General features: G+C 40.9%; 1 protein-coding gene across 1 annotated transcript in view; it reads right to left on the bottom strand.

The window, feature by feature from the left end:
- RAMP3 (receptor activity modifying protein 3) overlaps positions 1-18279 on the bottom strand; it is a gene marked incomplete at both ends in the record, with an annotated part of 41119 nt that overhangs the window by 9956 nt on the left and 12884 nt on the right. Inside the window, 2 exons of the mRNA XM_079533603.1 lie at positions 9404-9536; positions 11657-11686. Coding sequence (XP_079389729.1) covers positions 9404-9536; positions 11657-11686 — 163 coding nt within the window. The remainder of the gene's footprint in view (positions 1-9403; positions 9537-11656; positions 11687-18279) is intronic.

The following is an 18279-nucleotide window of genomic DNA, read 5'->3' as shown; positions in this document are numbered from 1 at the left end:
TCCTCATAGACTGCCTCTTTCAAACCTAATTCTGTAATATAGTTTTGTAAGTCTTCCATAGATAAACCTGTGCTTAAAGATACATCATTTTTATTTGGGCACTTTACTCAGCATGCAGTCAATTAGCCATTGAATTAATGAACGATTTTCTTCATTATGTGGGACTGTTGCATATAGACTTTTCCTGAGGGCAGGGTGAGCAATGGATGCCAGTTTTGAAATTTCTGGTCCATTTACTGCCATGCACTCGGCCCCCATGTCCCTCGACCGGAGCAGCCATGCTGCTATGCCTTCTCTCAGCTTTTGTCTAAACCTCTGCACCAGGTCCGCTAGTTCGGCTGCTGTGTGTGGGTGTGCCACTGCATGCAGTGCAATCCGGGTGGGGGGACACTGGTCAAGGGACACTTCTACTGATCCATCTTGCATCTTTTTTGGTTGGTTTTGCGGGTTTTTTGGTTTTTTTTGCATCATGACAGGATGAATCTCAAAGGGATCCAGCTCACAGAGAGTCTCAAGATCCAACTTTTTAGTTCCCTCATTTATAGAGCCTATTTTATGTGCATTTCCTTGCTCAGGGTCCTTGGTACATTCTGAAAAGATATTTTAGACCTTTTGTAGGGGAATAACATGATTCAGTTTGTTTCCCATCAATACTGTGACCCGTCTTTCAAATTTTTCAACTCAGTCATGTAGAAGTTGATTTTCATCAGGCAGAGCCTCTTCAGACACGTTCAATTGATTTAAAGCCATCAACAGTGGCCGTGACATGATGGATACGGACAACTGTGATTCTCTAGTAATCAGTGTATCTTTGCTAAGGCCATGAAAATATTCATCCAAAAGTCTCTGGCCCACACGGCTATTTCCTCCGTCCTACAAGGGGCCCTATTTTTCAATTATGGAAGCAATCCTGTGATATAGTGATCCTAAGAATCCCAGAATGTGTCCTGGCAAGACCTCATACAAAGTACTGCACAGGATAACGCAAGGTGAGGCAAGTTAGAGCTTAACCAACCTTTTGACCAAAATGATTTCCTGGTTTCTGGGTTGGATAAGTTAAATAAGGTATTCATAAGGACAGCATATGTAGTAACTATATGCATTCTTGCTTGTTGTATGATTCAGTGTTGGGATGTATCCCTAAACGTGAAGAGCCAAAGCTGGTGAGGATTAAGATATAAACATCATAATCCTCAAAAGAAAAGGAGGGATTGATATAAGCTGGTTTAGCAATGGGGATCAATACATACTAGCTTAAGGACCAAGACATTAGTTTAGCAAAAGGAATTGATGTGTGCTATTTCAACAAGATTTTCCAGTTTAGCTTTGCTTGGTATGTGAAGGCCTAAGAGACTTATTTGTATGAACAAGTCCTTGCTTCACTGAAGCCACAATATCAAGTTCTTATCTATGTGTTATGTACTGGGATCTTTGTATCCACCAGGTTCAAGGATACTTCTTGGTTTTCATATAGATTGTTTTGAGTTATAACGTACCAAGATAAGAACTCACTCATTATGGCATAACAATCAATGAAAATTCGCCAAATTAGGGAAAAAACACTGAAAATCAGCCAAAGGTCATAGTGAAGAAGCTCAAGATGGAATAAAGGGGATGAAGTACTGGGTCTTAAGACCACCAAAGAACTGTACAGCGCATGCTCAGAGGACATTAGCATATATTAATTAGTCCTTGGAAAAAGAATGAATATATATGTTATTTCCAGGAAATATATTGCATATGTGTGTTTTAACTGAATAAATGTAGCATCCGAACTCCAAGAAAACGCACTTGATTTGCCAAGTCACCCAGTACAAATCGTGCATTAAAAACAATGCCTGCTCTCTAACACAATACTGGAGTTTAAGAGTTTTGTTCCCAGATTTTCCAATGACAGTACGATGCAGTGGCATTTCATATAACATGAGCTGCAGGTGCCTATTGCATAATCTTCTATTAATTTTCTAAGTCCCATTTGGGTATGCTTTTTTTACCAACCATAGCTGGGTGCCACAGGCATGCACACATATAGGTAGGTTGAAATGTTACATTAATCACTGTGTTTTACTTGCCAAGTGGCGCAAGTACATGTGAAATGTAACACACATGGGTTTGATTTGACTGTATGTGGCAGTTACAGAAGGTGGAGTTAGCAATGCCCTTCCCTCCACAGCGTTCCATTGCCACTTACACAGTCCGTGCTTGTGCCATGCACAATCAGTTAATGAAAAATATCACTGAAAAATCACTTAATAGCGTTAAACATTCTACAACATCTTGGGGACACATTACTAGTTATTTAGGGCTTTGTGCAGCCTGCAGGCCGCAGATTGGACATGTCTTGTCTAGATACAACCCATGAAACTTACTAGGACTCTAAAAATCTGAAAAGTGCACAAACACAAGTCAGGAACCGTGTAATTAACAGAGGCCATATCTCTACTGAGGCTGCTCCTGTCACTGGTTAACTCTTCACAGGGAATCTCAGTCTGAGACAGACAAGGATGAAGCAAGGTCTTCCCACATGGTATGTGGGGTAAGAAATGTTTTTACACAGCAGTAGTGTGTTGTGAAACCAAAGGGATACAAGATAAGTTTCTGCTTGTGGTTAGGTCCAAAGATTATGTGTGCTAACAGTTAGATGACAAAAAGAAAAATGGGAAATTGAGATCGAAGAAGAAAGGATAAGATGTTCTTGCAAAATAAAACCTGAGAATTGGTTAAACGAACTTAATGTGTGGATATATGGCAGGAGATGCTAGCTTGGCAACTGTTTTTAAATCTTCCTTCCTTGGCAAGACAGACATTGACAGGCTTTATCAACTACTTGTACATATTGCATATTTGACAGGACAGAGGGGGATGGACTTTGTCAAACATGACACAAAGATAACTCCAGTTGGTCAAAGCAACAAAAGCTGAATCCAGATTACAAAGTATGTAATGAACAAAGGAAACCAAGGGGGAAGCTCCTAGGGGGGGATGAGCACATGATAGATGTACCAACAAGAATGTGAACCCCAAATACCATAGCCAATGGGGAAAGGGCTCACTGGCAGTCAGGCCGTAGGGAATACAAACTGCTGTATCTTTCCAGCGTGCTGGTGCCTACAACCAGGACATCCACTTTTACAGAAGTGTAAAATAAATTGTGATTCATCACAAATTCTGCCTGAGCCTGGATTATTGAACACAAGCATTTCTTCCAGATGCAAGAACACAAACCATGCAGAATGCATGTTTGAGAGACTAAGGACTCTATTCTCTCAGACAAATCCATGTCTACTTCCATAAGGAGGAAGAAAATGAGGAATATAGAATCTTCATCTTTCACTCAATTTTGAAGCCCATTCTAAGATTTCAACATCAGGATAGGTTTTCTACATGCACAAAATATATGGAAGTAGTTAAGACTGCAAAAGAGCAAGCATTAAAGACTTCAGAGCTACAGCAAAGCACAGACAATAATTGCAGAGCATTCTCAGAAGTAACCCCAGATAGCATGACATTCAGCCTACCTCAAGCTGTTTGATGATACTGATACAAGAGACAACACTCATGAGGACACTGTTATTTACTATTACTTATTTACTAACACTTTTAAAAGGTGTACAAGGAGAACGTGAAGCCTCAAAGGATCAAGGTTTCTGGAGTCTGCTTAATGAAAACTGAACTTGTTACTCTCTGGTAACAGTAACTGCAGTACTGAAAATAACTCTTTCTTTGTGAAATCCCCATTAAGCTTCTCTCACAACCTTTCCCTCAGTAAAAACAGTATATTTTACATGTTTTTTGTGAAAACTGTATGAACCTTATGTCTTAAGCTTATCACTTTTCTCTTCCAAATGTTGTTTAAGTCAGCTAAGGGGTTCAACTGCTAGTAAGAGGTACTGGCACACTGACACTCACGTGCACACACTGACTATGCTTATGTATGACTGACTTAGTTAGGAAAGCAGGCAGTTGCCATAAACTGGCATGTTTTTCAGAGAAAACAGAGCTCTAGAAAAGCTCAGCCTTCAGGGATTACTCAGACTACAGAACACGAAGTCCACTAGGATCGGTAAGAAAGTAAGTATACGCTGAACTTCTTTCTACTTCTTCCTCTCTGCCCGACTGATGGACCCAGGAAGGGAAAATGTTGTCCATGGCAAACTCATGGACAGAATGCAAAGTATGAAGTTACACCTGGTCAGTTATCTCAGGACATACACAAAAGTGTAGTGGCCTGAAGGAGATTTGTCAGTTACTGAGACCTGAAGCTGCTCATTTGCAAATGAGTGATATATTAACTGCTGTCATTAACTCAAAATATTTAGCCGGTATACAAGATAACCCGTACCCCAACTCTGAGTACATGCAACAGGCTTTGTTCCTAGACAGCTCTTGGATGTAAATTCCAATTGCAATTATTTTGCTGAAGACTGCACAACAGTTCCCAGGTTAAAGGGAACTTAATTACAGGCTAATGCTGCATAGACGCGCACCTCCTCTCTCACTCTGTTTCCACGAATGCAGATCTCAGAACACAGGCCTTATGAACCCTCCCTGAAAAGCTTCAGCAGAGCCCTCATCACGGGTTATCAACACAGGAAGCTTCAGGAACACTTCATAGCAAGTACCACAGTGCCAGAAATCAGACAAAAGACAGATGTGAGACTCTATCTTGCTTTGATCTTCATTTCCTTGAAAACGTATCAAGCTTGTAATTTTTATCCAGAGATCAAAACCCTGCTTAGATTCTACAGGTGATTCTGCCAATTTTAATTTTTACACAGTTCCAGCAGAGCTCATTATATGAAATTTATGTCACATGAACTTGCTTATCCTGTCAACTTGAAATCATACTTTTTGAGATATGCTTAAATAAGTCATAAAGGTGAGGAGTTAAGACAGATTTGAGGATTCATAATGCTTTTGCAACTACTTTAAACTTGATTTTCATGCTTACTGTTTCTCCCTTCTGTTATTTCTCATTAAAATGATGATCAAATAAAAGATCTTTGATAGCAGGTAAGAATGAGTCAGAAAATAAATAATTCCATTTATCTACAGGCCAGATATTTAAGTCCATCTCAGTCACAAAAAACAAAAAAGAAGAAATCTCAAGTGTTTGTTAAATGGAATTGGGAATGTTCTTAAGAGGCCAATAGTATTTTCGTGTCCTAAGGAAGCTCATCTTTCGGAGTAAACTCAGGACACAAATTTCAGATTTAAATACAACTTTTTTGGCAACAGGCTTGCAGTCACCTGTAGAGTCTTGTCTCCACCAATCCATCTGTGACCACTGGCCACCTCTCCATGTACTGAAAAAACTGAACATGGTTCTTGACAAACAAAAAGCAGGTTTTGTACATCAAAGCACATCTTGCTCATGGATAGGAGGGTTTATCTGTATTTTCAAAACATGTCAGACTTCTTACAAGGTCTGTCTCACAAGCCTGTCTGTCCTAATTTTATACAAAGTACTGTTGAGGTGGGCGTTACTAATTGGTACTGTTTTCTACTCTCAAGTGCTATTGGGTGTTTTCTTTTTTTTCTGCTTGTCTGTTTGTTTATTTATTTTTTTTATTTTTATCCCCACAATGCAGAAGAAGTTTTGCTTTTAGAAAAACATACCATGCTGTCAGTTTTAAGTTATAGAATGATGCATGGTTGCAGCTCGGAAGACAGAAACCTGTATGAGCAGCAGCATTTTACAGCTTGCCAGGAGCCCTGAATATAGTCATCTTCTTCATATCTGGATAAGTGTGGCCATTAGCTGCTTTACTAGTAATGTGAGAGTGGTCACTATTAAGCCACAGTAATGTTCTGCTAAACTCTGGTCTAATTAAATGTTGTGTTCCGTAGGAACAGAGTTCTTCTTCTAGCCAAAACACTAAACACACTGAAAAATCCTAACCCTCCAATTCAAAAGCAGGAAAAACCACATGATATCTAAGCCACAGACCTAGAACAGGATTCCTCATTGCTAACTAAACAGTTAACTCCAAAAACAAATAAAGGAGATGGTATTGTAGTGGGAATGCAAATAAAAAAGCCTTCATGGAAAATGGCCTACGTCAGGCGTGTCCAACCCATGGCCCTCAGGCCACAATCAGTCCAGCACGACTTGCAATGTGGCCGACCTCCTTCCCTGGATTTAAAGGTGGCAGTTCTTCTCCACGGAGCAGCCCAGGGCACAAATCCATCTCTCAGCAACAGCCACATCATTGGTGCATTATTAACACTGTGTCAATAGAAACCCGAGCATGAGGGCAGTACTGTGCAGTGCTGACTCAAGTGGTGGCAAATAATCGTGTACATTTTGATATATTGGCTGAAGACAAGGCGCTGAACAGCGAAGAATATGCAGCCGTGATTTCTGATTTCATGGAAGAATTTGAAAATAGAATCATAGAATTCTTAGAGTTGGAAGGGACTTTTGACAGTCTATCTGGTCCAACTCCCCGGCAAAGAACAGGGACATCCACTGCTGGAGCAGGATGCTCGGAGCCTGGCCCAACTGACCTTGAATGTCTCCAGGGACAGGACTTCCACCACATGTCTGGGCAACCTGTTCCTGCACCTCACCACCCTCACTGTAAAATAATTCCTTACACCCAAACTAAATCTCTGCTAAGTTTGAAACCATTTCCCGCTGTCCTATCACCAAGACCTTGATAAAGAGTCTGTCCCCTTCTTTCTTACAGCTCCTCTTTAGATACTGGAAGGCTGCTATTAGATCTCCCCAGAGCCTTTTCTTCTTCAGGCTGAACAGCCCCAGCTTTCTCAGCCTGTCCTCAAAGGGGAGGTGTTCCATCCCTGGGATCATTTTTGTGCACATCCCTCATCTGGATGTGCTCCAAAAGATCCATGTTTCTCCTATTCTAAGGACTCCACATCTGTATGCAGAACTTCAGGTGAGGTCTCAGCAGTGCAGAATAGAGGGGCAGGATCACCTCCCTTGACCTGCTGGCCATGCTTTTTATGATGAAGCTCAGGGTGCGGTTGGCTTTCTGGGCTGCAAGGTCACCTTACTGGCTCATGTCCAGTTTGCAATCCACCAGTACTCCCAAGTCCTTTTCGGCAGGGCTGTGCTCAATCATTTCATCCTCCAGCTTGCGTCGGTTGTGGAGGTTGCCTCAACCCAGGTGCAAGACCTTGCACTCAGGTCTGTTGAATCTCAGGTTCTCTTGGGCTCACTGCTCAAGCCTGTCTAGGTCTCTCTGGATGACATCCTGTCCATTGGGCATATAAAGTGCACCCCACAACTTGGAGTTTCAAGACTGCCTTAAAAAAATTATCAATTTACATTTTCAAGACCATTTTCACCTGATATAAATACATGACCTGCAAATTTGCAAATGGAATATATAGAGTTGCAATTCAAATCAAAAATCTGGACTTCCATAATCCCTGTCTTTACAGAGAAAAATATCCTCTCTTCACAGTCACACCTTACTCATGTCATCATTTTTTGGCAGTATGTATATTTTATACCATTATTGTCAAGGATAAAGTATAAGAAGAGTAAAATGTCATCAAAATTCTCTAATGAACGCCTAGAGAGCTCACTAAGAATTGCAGCTATTGCTGTCAAACCAGTCTGATGTGTTAGTTTCACAAAAACAAGATGAAATTTCCCACTAGATTTATGTTTTTTGTTCCTCTCTCTTTTTTCTAAAAAAACATTTTAAGAAAAATATTTTAAATTAAAATGTTTTTATATTAACATATTAATGATACTGTATATTTTAGGAGGGTTTCTCCTAAGGGCTCCTGAGGGCTTGAGCACCTCATCTACAGGGACAGAATGAGAGATTTGGGCCTCTTCAGCCTGGGGAACAGAAGGCTCCGGTGGAACCTCATAGCAGCCTTCCAGTACCAGAAAATGGCCTGCGGGAAAGCTGGGGACAGACTTTTGATAGGGACATGTAGTGACAGGACAATGGGAAATGGCTATAAACTATAAGAGAGTAGATTTTGACTAGATATCAGGAAGAAATTCTTACCGTCAGGGTGGTGAGACACTGGAACATGTTGCCCAGTGTGGCTGTGGATGCCCTGAAAGCATTCAAGGCCAAGTTTGATGCGGCTGTTAGTGATCTGGTCCAGTGAGATATCCCCGCCTGTAGCGGAGGGCTGGAACTAGATGACCTTAAAGATGCCTTCCAACCCTGACCATCCCATGATTCTATGAACACCACATTTCTTGTACAAGTACTACTTTCCAACAAGGGTAAACAGAAATGCCAGAGCCTCATCAATTAACTGTGCTTAGTCCTTTTTTTAAAGTATCATTATATAATAAAGTTCTGTTGCTGAACAAAGATCCTAAATACAGAACAAAAAACAGGTACTAATAATTCATATTTCTCATGCCATCAGCAGATTACCACATAACTAATACTACATGTAGCTTAAAGCAAGAAAATCCATTTTTTTTCCTTCTGAGTTAATCTTATTATTACTTATTATTATTATGTTCTATTATATATATTTTTTACAGATTATAATATAAAAAACAGTCTGAGGTAAAAGCAATACCATTGTTGATTAATACTTGTTAATGCTCTGGTTAGTATTCATTAGTGTGCTCTATTATGCACGTTTATAAAATTGCTTGGTCTGTGTGCACGTGACCATACTGAGGAGACTTAAGAGCCACAGCTTTGCACTTTGCAACTTCAAAACAAATACAGAAAGATTGCAATTTATCTGGAACACAAATGCTTTATATTCATTAGGCACAATAGTAAATCCTTCCATATGGTGAAAAAGACATCTAGCACTAAAAAAAAGTGTTGTGAAATGGGAAAAAAAAAAAAAAAAAAGTTTTATTGGAATTATTCTTTCATGAAGTACTATCATGAATTTTCACTGGTGTCATAATTAAATGATAATACAAAGGCAGGTGAAAGGCTAAAGCAAAATCTTCTTTCACTGATTTTAAGATATTTTAAGTAAAATAAATAGAACTTTTTCCTCAAGATTGCCAAAATGTCACCATATCACAGACTCATAGAGGTTGGAAAGGACCTTTGGAGATCATCCAGTCCCACCCCCCCGCTGAAGAATTTTTCTAGAGTAAGTTACACAGGAAGGTGTCCAGGTGGGTTTTGAATATCTCTAGAGGAGGAGACTCTACAGACTCTCTGAGCAGTCTGTTTCAGCATTCTGTCACCCTCAAAGTAAATAAGTATTTCCTCGTGATCATAAGGAAATTCCTATGTTCCTATGTTAGCAAACCTAGCCAGTGATATTTGAGACATAAAATAGAGATGTCCAACCTATTCTGTTCTAAAGAACACACGCATTTTTAGTCAGTGTTTTCAAGATATTTGAAGTTGTCAGGTGGTTTTTTTTTCAGAACAAACACCATTTTACAGTGACAGGTATCAAAACCAAAACTAACACTTACATGATAAATTCTGTCAGGTTGCACCATTTTTTGGAGTCCACTTTCTTCATCATCCCTTCAAAGAACTTTCCACAGACAGGCAACTTTTCTAACATGAGAGACTCATTGCAGAGATTAATCTGTTGATGCACACCTAGATAAAATCAAGTATTGAAATAGAAGATCCATGAATGCATGATTTGCAAACTCCTCCTGCTTGACAATTAATGTTGTAGACATAGCATTCAAATTTCTAAACAATTTTAGATAAAATATGCATTTACATAAATTTATATAAAATGTCACTCAGCACGTGACTACCTAACGTGTTAGCCACTAGATCTAATACAGAGAAATCTGCCTAGATACTTTTGAAATCTTAACTTCTCCTTTTACTAACTTACTGCAACCCGTCCGCACTTATAATTTAAAGCTAACCGGAGTTTATTCATAGTGTAGAAAGTACTTTCTAAGCTTATACAGATGTGTCCCACTGAGGTAGAAACATTTGCAAGAAGCATCTGATTAGCTCTGATTGGAATCTCATAGTCACTAATAAGATTTTTCCTTAGTATAGCCATCAAATGAAACACAAGGGCTATGCTGAAAGTTTCCTGTTTTATTCTGTTGGCCTATAACATCAGAGGCAGATATTGGTGTTACGGAAGCAGAGGTTGAGCTTCTGGCCAATATTCCATTACATTTTGTTGCCACGTAACAGACAGAAGCAGAGCAGCAGTCTGACAAGCTGATGTCTGAAGCAAAGGAGTGGAATAGAATTCCTCCATGCAGAAAAAATTGCACCCACTGACATTCTTTGACACTTGCTGAGCATTTATGCTGACCAAACAGTAATACCAGCACAGTGAGGTGGTGAGTGCTACGCTTCCACAGTGACGACAGCACAGTGAAAGATAAGCCACTACAAGCCAGAGTCAAAACAGCAGTACATGGAGTGACAATGTGAACTCCCCATCGAACAAAAAGTTCAAGACACGGCTCCCAGGTGGTAAAATGATGTGTGCTGTCACGTGGCATAGGAAGGGGATGATCCTTCTGCATATCCTGGAACCCGGACAAACTAGGTGAGCTCTGGCTGCTGCATCACAATGCTGACTAAGCTAGAGATTTGCAGTACCAGCATCAGGCCAGTGAAGAAGATAACCTTTCTACAGTTTGAAGACTGTGGAGCACATTGTCAGTCTTGGCTGGTTTGTCCCACCACACTCTTTGTATATTCTGGATTTGTCACCTTCTGACTTTCATCTGTTCAGGCTAATGACTTCAGCTAGGGCCGTCACCAACTCACTAATACCATATATCAAGTGAGACAGCTATCGCATCTATTGGAAGCATGAAAATATGCTTTCAAACAGCAGCAGGCCCATAACTGTATAGTCCATGCTACATCTAGCCCCATTATCTCATACTGGCCACAAACTTCTCCGTGTGTGCAACTAATTGAGACCAACCGAATAAACCCCTTACCCCCTGACCATTATACTCAAAGGCAGTGCTCTGATGGGTGACACTAAACCCTTGCCAAGGTCAGGGGAAAAAATGAAAATAAATCAGAACTAATCACCATTGACAAAAATGGTGAAAATTATTAAATAAGGGCAGTGTAATTCTGCAGCAGTTACAAGTTATACTTTCCGAAACTAGATGTGTAGATGAATATTAAAGCTGGGCAGAATCCAAAACCAGATATACAAGTTGTAGATCTGTCAATTTAAATTTCACACTGATGTTTAGACAAAAGTTAGGCAAATTGGACTTCTCAGGCAGGGTAATCTAAACTGCCAACTATCACTTGATTTATAGTCCAACAGAATACGAATTTCTTCCCCGTTATGTAATTTGCACTGAAAATTCGTTCCAGCTGTTTCCCAGTGAGGTGCTTAATATGGATTTTCTGTGGCCTTGGTTTATTTTGTTGTTTCTTTTTAGAACTTCAGTATTTTACAGTGTTGTAAAAGAAACTCCAATAGAGACATCTGATAGAAACTAGTGTGTCATCATGTTACTAACTAAATCTAAATTAAGGGAGTTCAAAATTACGCACAGCTCTACAATTTTACCATTCCTATTGCAATTGACATTTACAAAATACTAAAACACTCTATGTTCACACAGTGGAAAAAATCAATTCTAAAAAAAAAACAGCAGGAAAGTTGGATAGTTTTTAAATGAGACAGACTGAAAGCGCTTCTCAAATGGCTGGCATTAACAAAACAGAGATTTGTAAGTCTGGATTTTAGAAGTAAAGCTCACCTGCTAATCCAAGCATCATTAGACCGTTAACTAGTGGGACGAAAAAAGAGAAAGATGAGTTAGGTATCTTCATTCTATCATATAAGAGATATAATGCAGATACAAGCAGACTTAAACCTAATTTTTGACTCCACAAACAGAGTATCCAAAATGTTCATCTGAACACAAGTTTCAGTTTTATTAAAGAATACATCTGAAATGAAAACTTTGGAAAGGAAAATCTGGAGAATGTTATGTTTTAAATTGCTTCTTATCTATCCTTTAAATGGGTGAGCCATAGAGATTTATCACAGGTCTGCCTATGCCCCTCCTTAAAGCTGGAAACTACAGGAAGGAGGGAGGGTAGCAACTTTTTTCCCCATAGCTTCTTTAATGTGGATGTAAAGTGCTGACATGAAAGAAGTTAACACATCCACTTGAAATGTAGGTCAACTACACATTCTGAAGTGTAAAACAAAAAAAAAAACCAAACCTTTTTGCAAGTAAAATTAAGCAAGCACAGAATCATAAATAACAAACTCTCTATTCATTTGGAAATGCAATCCTGTGTTTCAGTTTCCACTGTTTGCCATACATTTTTAAAAACACAAGTTGAAAATCCATAATTGTCTTATACAGATGTGCATTCAAATAGAAATACGCCCACAGGAGGGTGTTCTAATCAGCAATTTGCAGTACAAGCAGGTTGATGAAATAAACCAGAACCCAGTGTATCCAATGTATTAGCACAACTCCAGTCACATTTTGGATTTTACTAAGAGGGATGTGACATTGATAATTTTTGCTCTCCTGGAAAAAAAAATGTTGGCAAATCTTTATAGCGTTAACTTTGCATCAGAAATGAAGTGAGCAATTTCACTTCATGTGAAAATGAAAATGAACTTCAAAATGAAGTTCAGCAATTTCAGAGGTGGTTCTCATACCCTCACTGTGGCCACCTCCTGCTCCACACCATTTACAGGGGCGGCTTTTCCCCACTGAGTGGACCAGCCAGGACCTGGGTGCAGATTAATGACTCAGTCACAACCAAACATCAGGGTGAGACTGGCACTGCCTTGGGCTGAAACCAGGACGTGGGGAGAGTGCGGTGCAGCGTTAAGTTATGGCAAATAACTTTATGCATTTTGATACGCTGACTAAACACAGACCAGTGAACAAAGAAAAATATGCAGCCTTGTGCATTTTGATACGGGAATCTGAGAATAGCTTTCAGGATTGATGAAAACATCTTGGCTTTTTGTGTATTTGCAACTCCTTTTCAGTTAATATAAATACATTTTGTGCAAATTCTGAAATGAAACGTATAGTTACAATTGGATATTCAACCAAAAAATTGGATCGTGTCTCTTTACCAGATTTTCATAAAACCTATCTTACCAGAGAAAAACATCCCTTAATTCAGAGTCGCATCTTATTAATGTCATTGCTTTTGGCACTACCTACATTTATGAACAACCGTTTTCAAGGGTGAAGTACAGGAAGAGGAAAATTTCATCAAAATTCTTTGAGGAGCACCTTGAGAACTCACTCAGAATTGCATCCACTTCCACTGAACCAGACATTGACACGTTAGGTTGACAAAAACAAGATCAAGTAGCCCACTAGTTTCATGTCTTTGTTGCTCTCTTTTTATGTTTTAATAAAAATAAAAAGTAAGTTTTGTTGCTTATCTACATTAACTATATTATATACAAGGGCTGCTCTGAAAGTAATGCCTCCCATTGTAATATGTTGGCCCACTAAGTCAGAGGCAGATATTGGTGGAATGAAAGTAGAGACTGACCATTTTCACCAGTATTCTGTTAAGCTTTATTGCCATGTGACAGATAGCAACAAAGAGACAGTCTGACAGAATGGAGTCCGACATGGAAGTGCATATAAAGCAACGATGTGTAATTAAATTACTCCATGCAGAAAAAATGTGACCAGTGACATTTGTTGACACTTGCTGAACATTTCTGGAGACCAAACAGTGGATGCAAACGCAGTGAGTCAGTGGGTGATGTGTTTCAGTAGTAGCAACAGCAGGTCACCTCCACTAGTGCAGATTTTTGTGAGTGAGGCACGCGGGCTCTTGTTCACTGCTGCAAAAATGCATAGGTAATAGCGGTGACTGCCTTGACAAGTAGCTGATAATGTGCCCTAACAGGGTAATTGTGCTCTCTGTAGCTGTTGTCATTTCCATGGATGTAAAAGGAGGCGCTAGTTTTGGTGTAACCTATGTATTTTAAATGCGGCCCAAGACAATTCTTCACCCAGCGCAGACCAGAGAAGCCAAAAGGCTGGACACCGCTGTTCTAAGGAATATATTTATCTTCTAGACAAGAAATAACATTTATGCTAGTTACTAACGAACCAGTACATGCTGAAACGGGAGAGCGGGAATCAAAGCACTAGAAATTTTTTTGCATCTGAACACACAGAACAGAAATATCATTATACACTCTGATGACTGTGTCTCTTTCATAAAGCCCCTTTTTTTCCAAAGCTATAAGTTTTTGTACTAGTAAATATACTTGAGTCCCTGAACAGGTTTTTCTTTAATCTGTCCTTGAAAATGTACTTTTATCAACTGCAGAAAACTGAAGATCAAACTGAAAACTCTCACTTTATAAGGAAGCCAAGCTCTCCGATTTTGAGGAAACAACCCAGAAGCACAGACATAACTAGTCCCCTTGAAGACCACAGACTGTTCCTACAATTTTTCCTCCATCATTTCCTATCACTGATTTCTAAATCCTCCATAGTTACTGCTGCAGTGAGCCTCAAAAGATCATGGTGCAGATTAAAGCCATCGTTTCTCATCCTGCCACTAGTTTCCTCACCTGGGAAAATAGGCAGACCCCACACATCACTACAACCTCCCTTCAGGTAGTTATAGACAGCAATGACGTCTCTCCTGAGCCTCCTCTTCTCCAGACTGAACAATCCCAATTCCCTCAGTTGCTTCTCATAAAACTTGTGCTCCAGACAATCTTAGTTTCAACTGGGACAAAATTGTTTTCTTCAGAATGTCTGATATGCTGCTATGTTTTGGTTCGAGAAAACAATGCTGATAACACACTGATGTTGCCTTAGTTGTCTCCTAAGCAGTACTGTGTAAAGCCAAGGCCACTCACAGCAAAGGGCCCAAGGAGCTGGGAGGGAACAAGATTAGGACAGCTTACTTAAACTGAACAAAGGACTGTTCCATATCATATGACATCATGCAGAAGGAGTGAGAGTTCATCTTGCCCTCTTCAGTTTCTCTAGAGGCACAGGCCGGGAGGTAATGAGCAATTGCTTGTACATTACTTGTTACACACATTTATGTGTATGTGTATATATATATATATATAGTCAACTATTTTCCTTTTCTCTATCTTAGTAAATGATTTTATCTCAACATACAAGTTTCATTTTGTTTTTTTTTTTTCTGTTAAATTATTTTCTCTCCCATCCCTCTGGAAATGGGGAGTGAAAAAATGACCGCATGGAGCTGAGCCATCTGCCAGATTAAACCACAACCATCAATTTGGCACTCAGTCTGGGACTTGTCAGAGAGATTGGAGTGACCACAGGAGTGGTTGTGAGGGTCGTGGCACCTCCCAGGCACATGAGAAGTGTTAAAGCAGCCATGGGGCCCATCGTGGGAATTGGAGCATCCGTACAGCCTGACATATTGTCATTAGGTCCTGAAATATTCTCTTCCCCTTGAGGATGCTAAATAGTGTTATCAGAGCTTGATAGGCATAGGCCAGACCCCAGCACTGTGCAATGATCTGTGCCTCTTTAGGATTGCCAGGGTGACAGCAGACCTTTCCAAATATCCTATTAGTTTTTCAGGATTCTGCAGTTGTTCAGAGGTGAAGTTCCAAACACTGGGGGTGCTCACGGCCCTGCACACCTGCCCATAGCTTCCCACACTCCCTGCCACTCTATTCCTGCCTCAGGGCAGATCACTGGATGCTACTCTTAGATAATTGTTTAATCTTAAACATAACCTGAAATACATTATTGACACACAGCTGTAGGAGCATGCTGGTTTGAACATCCCAAAGATATTCAAAATTCTCAGGAGTGTTGTAACTAACACTCAAGCTCTAGGGAATAAAAAAGAAAAGTGAAAGAGAGGATGAAGAACAGCTGGAAACTGTTCTCCCCTATCTCCTCCATAGTCAGGCTCCCCAAGGACATGAAGCAGAGTATAATTACTAATATCATCAACAATATAGCTTCCAAAACTCAAAGATGACTGCAATGTCAGATTACGCACAAAACGTGTATTTCTTGGCTGCCAATTTTGTCATAAAGTAAGTCAATGTCACAGAGCACAGCAATATAAAAGCTTTAATCCAACTCCCAGAGATGACAAACAACGCAGGAGGAAAAACAAACAGCAAGCAAGGTGCTATACAGTATAGTTCGATGCGAAAACTCTCAAAGAACTCCATAAAGAGGGGGAAGGCGGAGAAAAATCAACCTCAATATCATAACCAACAATTATCAAACTACCGCAACACCCTGTGTTAACAGAATCTGCTGTTATCTCAACCCTTCAAGCCCCAAGCTGGGTGCCAAATTGACTGTTGTGGTTTAACTTGGCAGGTGGCTTAACACTACATAGACATTTGCTCGTTCCCACTCTTGCCAGTCGGATGGAGGAGAGAAGAAGAATAATAAAAATAGCAAACTAGAACTTATGGGTTTACCTAAAACTATTTACTAAGATAAGAGAGAAGGAAAATAGATATGATTATATGCAGACAACAAGTGATGCACAAGCAATTGTTTACCACCCCCCAGCAGATGCTCAGCTAGCCCCAGCCTGCAGAAGAAAATGAGATGACCTCCCACTCCCTTAAAAAATCCTTCCAGTTGATGTCATATGAAACTAAGAAGATGTTACATAAAATTACCTGTTGCTTAGTCAGGAAATTAATCGATCTTTTATTTAAGCCCAAAGTCATACCATTACAAGTTTTCTGGCAGAAATATGTGCTGTGAGTATCTAATCTACTAAGAAATCTCCATGGAAAGATCTTTGCCTATGTTCTGACAAGTGAACAGACACCCTAGTGCACTTGGTTACAGCTGAGGTAGGATTTCTTTATTATCCTTTGCCCTGGGCTTTTATAAGCTCAAGAACCCACTGCAGTAGAGTCTGTATAAATATAGAAGAAAAAATGAGTGAACATCAGTGTCATGTGCCTGCCTCTTTCAAAGACTTCTCTAAAAGCCCCACATGGGAGATTTCAAATCTATGTGGCCAAGAACCCCTCAGAATTGTAGTGGTTGGAAGGGACCTCCAGAGATCATCGAGTCCAACCCCCTGCCAAAGCAGGATCCCTACACCAGGTGACACAAGTAGGCATCCAGGCAGGTCTTGAACATCTCCAGAGAAGGAGACTCCACCACCTCCCTGGGCAGCCTGTTCCAGTGCTCCGTCACCTCACCTAAAGAAGTTCTTGTGCACATTTGTGCGGAACTTCCTCTGCTGCAGTTTCTGGCTGTCTCCCCTCGTCCTGTCTCCACGCACTGCTGAAAACAGTCTGGCCTCGCAACTCTGCCCCCCACACCTTAAATATTTGTAGACCTGGATCAGGTCCTCTCTCAGTCTTCTTTTCTCAAGGCTGAACAGACCCAGTTCATTCAGCCTTTCCTCATAGCAGAGATGCTCCAGGCCCCTCACCATCTTTGTGGCCCTCCGCTGGACTCTTTCCAAGAGATCCCTGTCTGTTTTGTACTGGGGAGCCCAGAACTGGACGCAGTGCTCCAGATGAGGCCTCACCAGGGCAGAGCAGAGGGGGAGGATCACCTCCCTCGACCTGCTGGCCACGCTCTTTATAATGCACCCCAGGATGCCATTGGCCCTCTTGGCCACAAGGGCACACTGCTGGCTCATGGCCAACCTGTCGTCCACCAGGACACCCAGGTCCCTCTCTGCAGAGCTCCCCTCCAGCAGCTCATCCCCCAACCTGTACCGGTGCATGCAATTATTCCTCCCCAGATGCAAGACTCTACACTTGCTTTTGTTAAACCTCATCCAGTTTTTTACTGCCCAGCTCTCCAGCCTGTTCAGGTCTCACTGCATGGCAGCACAGCCTTCAGGAGTGTCAGCCAATCCTCCTAACTTTGTATCATCAGCAAACTTGCTGAGGGTGGCCACCATCCCCTCATCAAGGTCACTGATGAAGATGTTGAACAAGACCGGACCCAGCACAGACCCCTGAGGAACACCACTGGTTACAGGTCTCCAGCCAGACTCTGCACCACCAACGACGACCCTCTGCGCTCTGCCAGTCAGCCAGTTCTCAACCCACCTCACTGTCCACTCATCTATCCCACACTTCCTCAGCTTTGTTATAAGGATGTCTTGGGAGACAGTATCAAATGCCTTGCTGAAATCAGGGTAGACTACATCCACTGCTCTCCCCCCATCCACCCAGCCAGTGACAACATCATAGAAGGCTAACAGGTTGTCAAGAACAACCTCCCCCTGGTGAACCCATGCTGACTAGTCCTGATAACCTCTTTTTCTTCCAGTTGTCTAGAGATGGCATCCAGCACAAGCTGTTCCATCACCTTTCCAGGGACAGAGGTGAGGCTGACTGGCCTGTAATCACCTGGATCTTCCTTCTTGC

Source organism: Tetrao urogallus (genome assembly GCF_951394365.1).
Source record: "Tetrao urogallus genome assembly, chromosome: 3".
Taxonomy (NCBI): Eukaryota; Metazoa; Chordata; class Aves; order Galliformes; family Phasianidae; genus Tetrao; species Tetrao urogallus.
The sequence above is the reverse complement of the archived record's forward strand: the minus strand, read 5'-3'. Positions and strand labels throughout refer to the sequence as shown.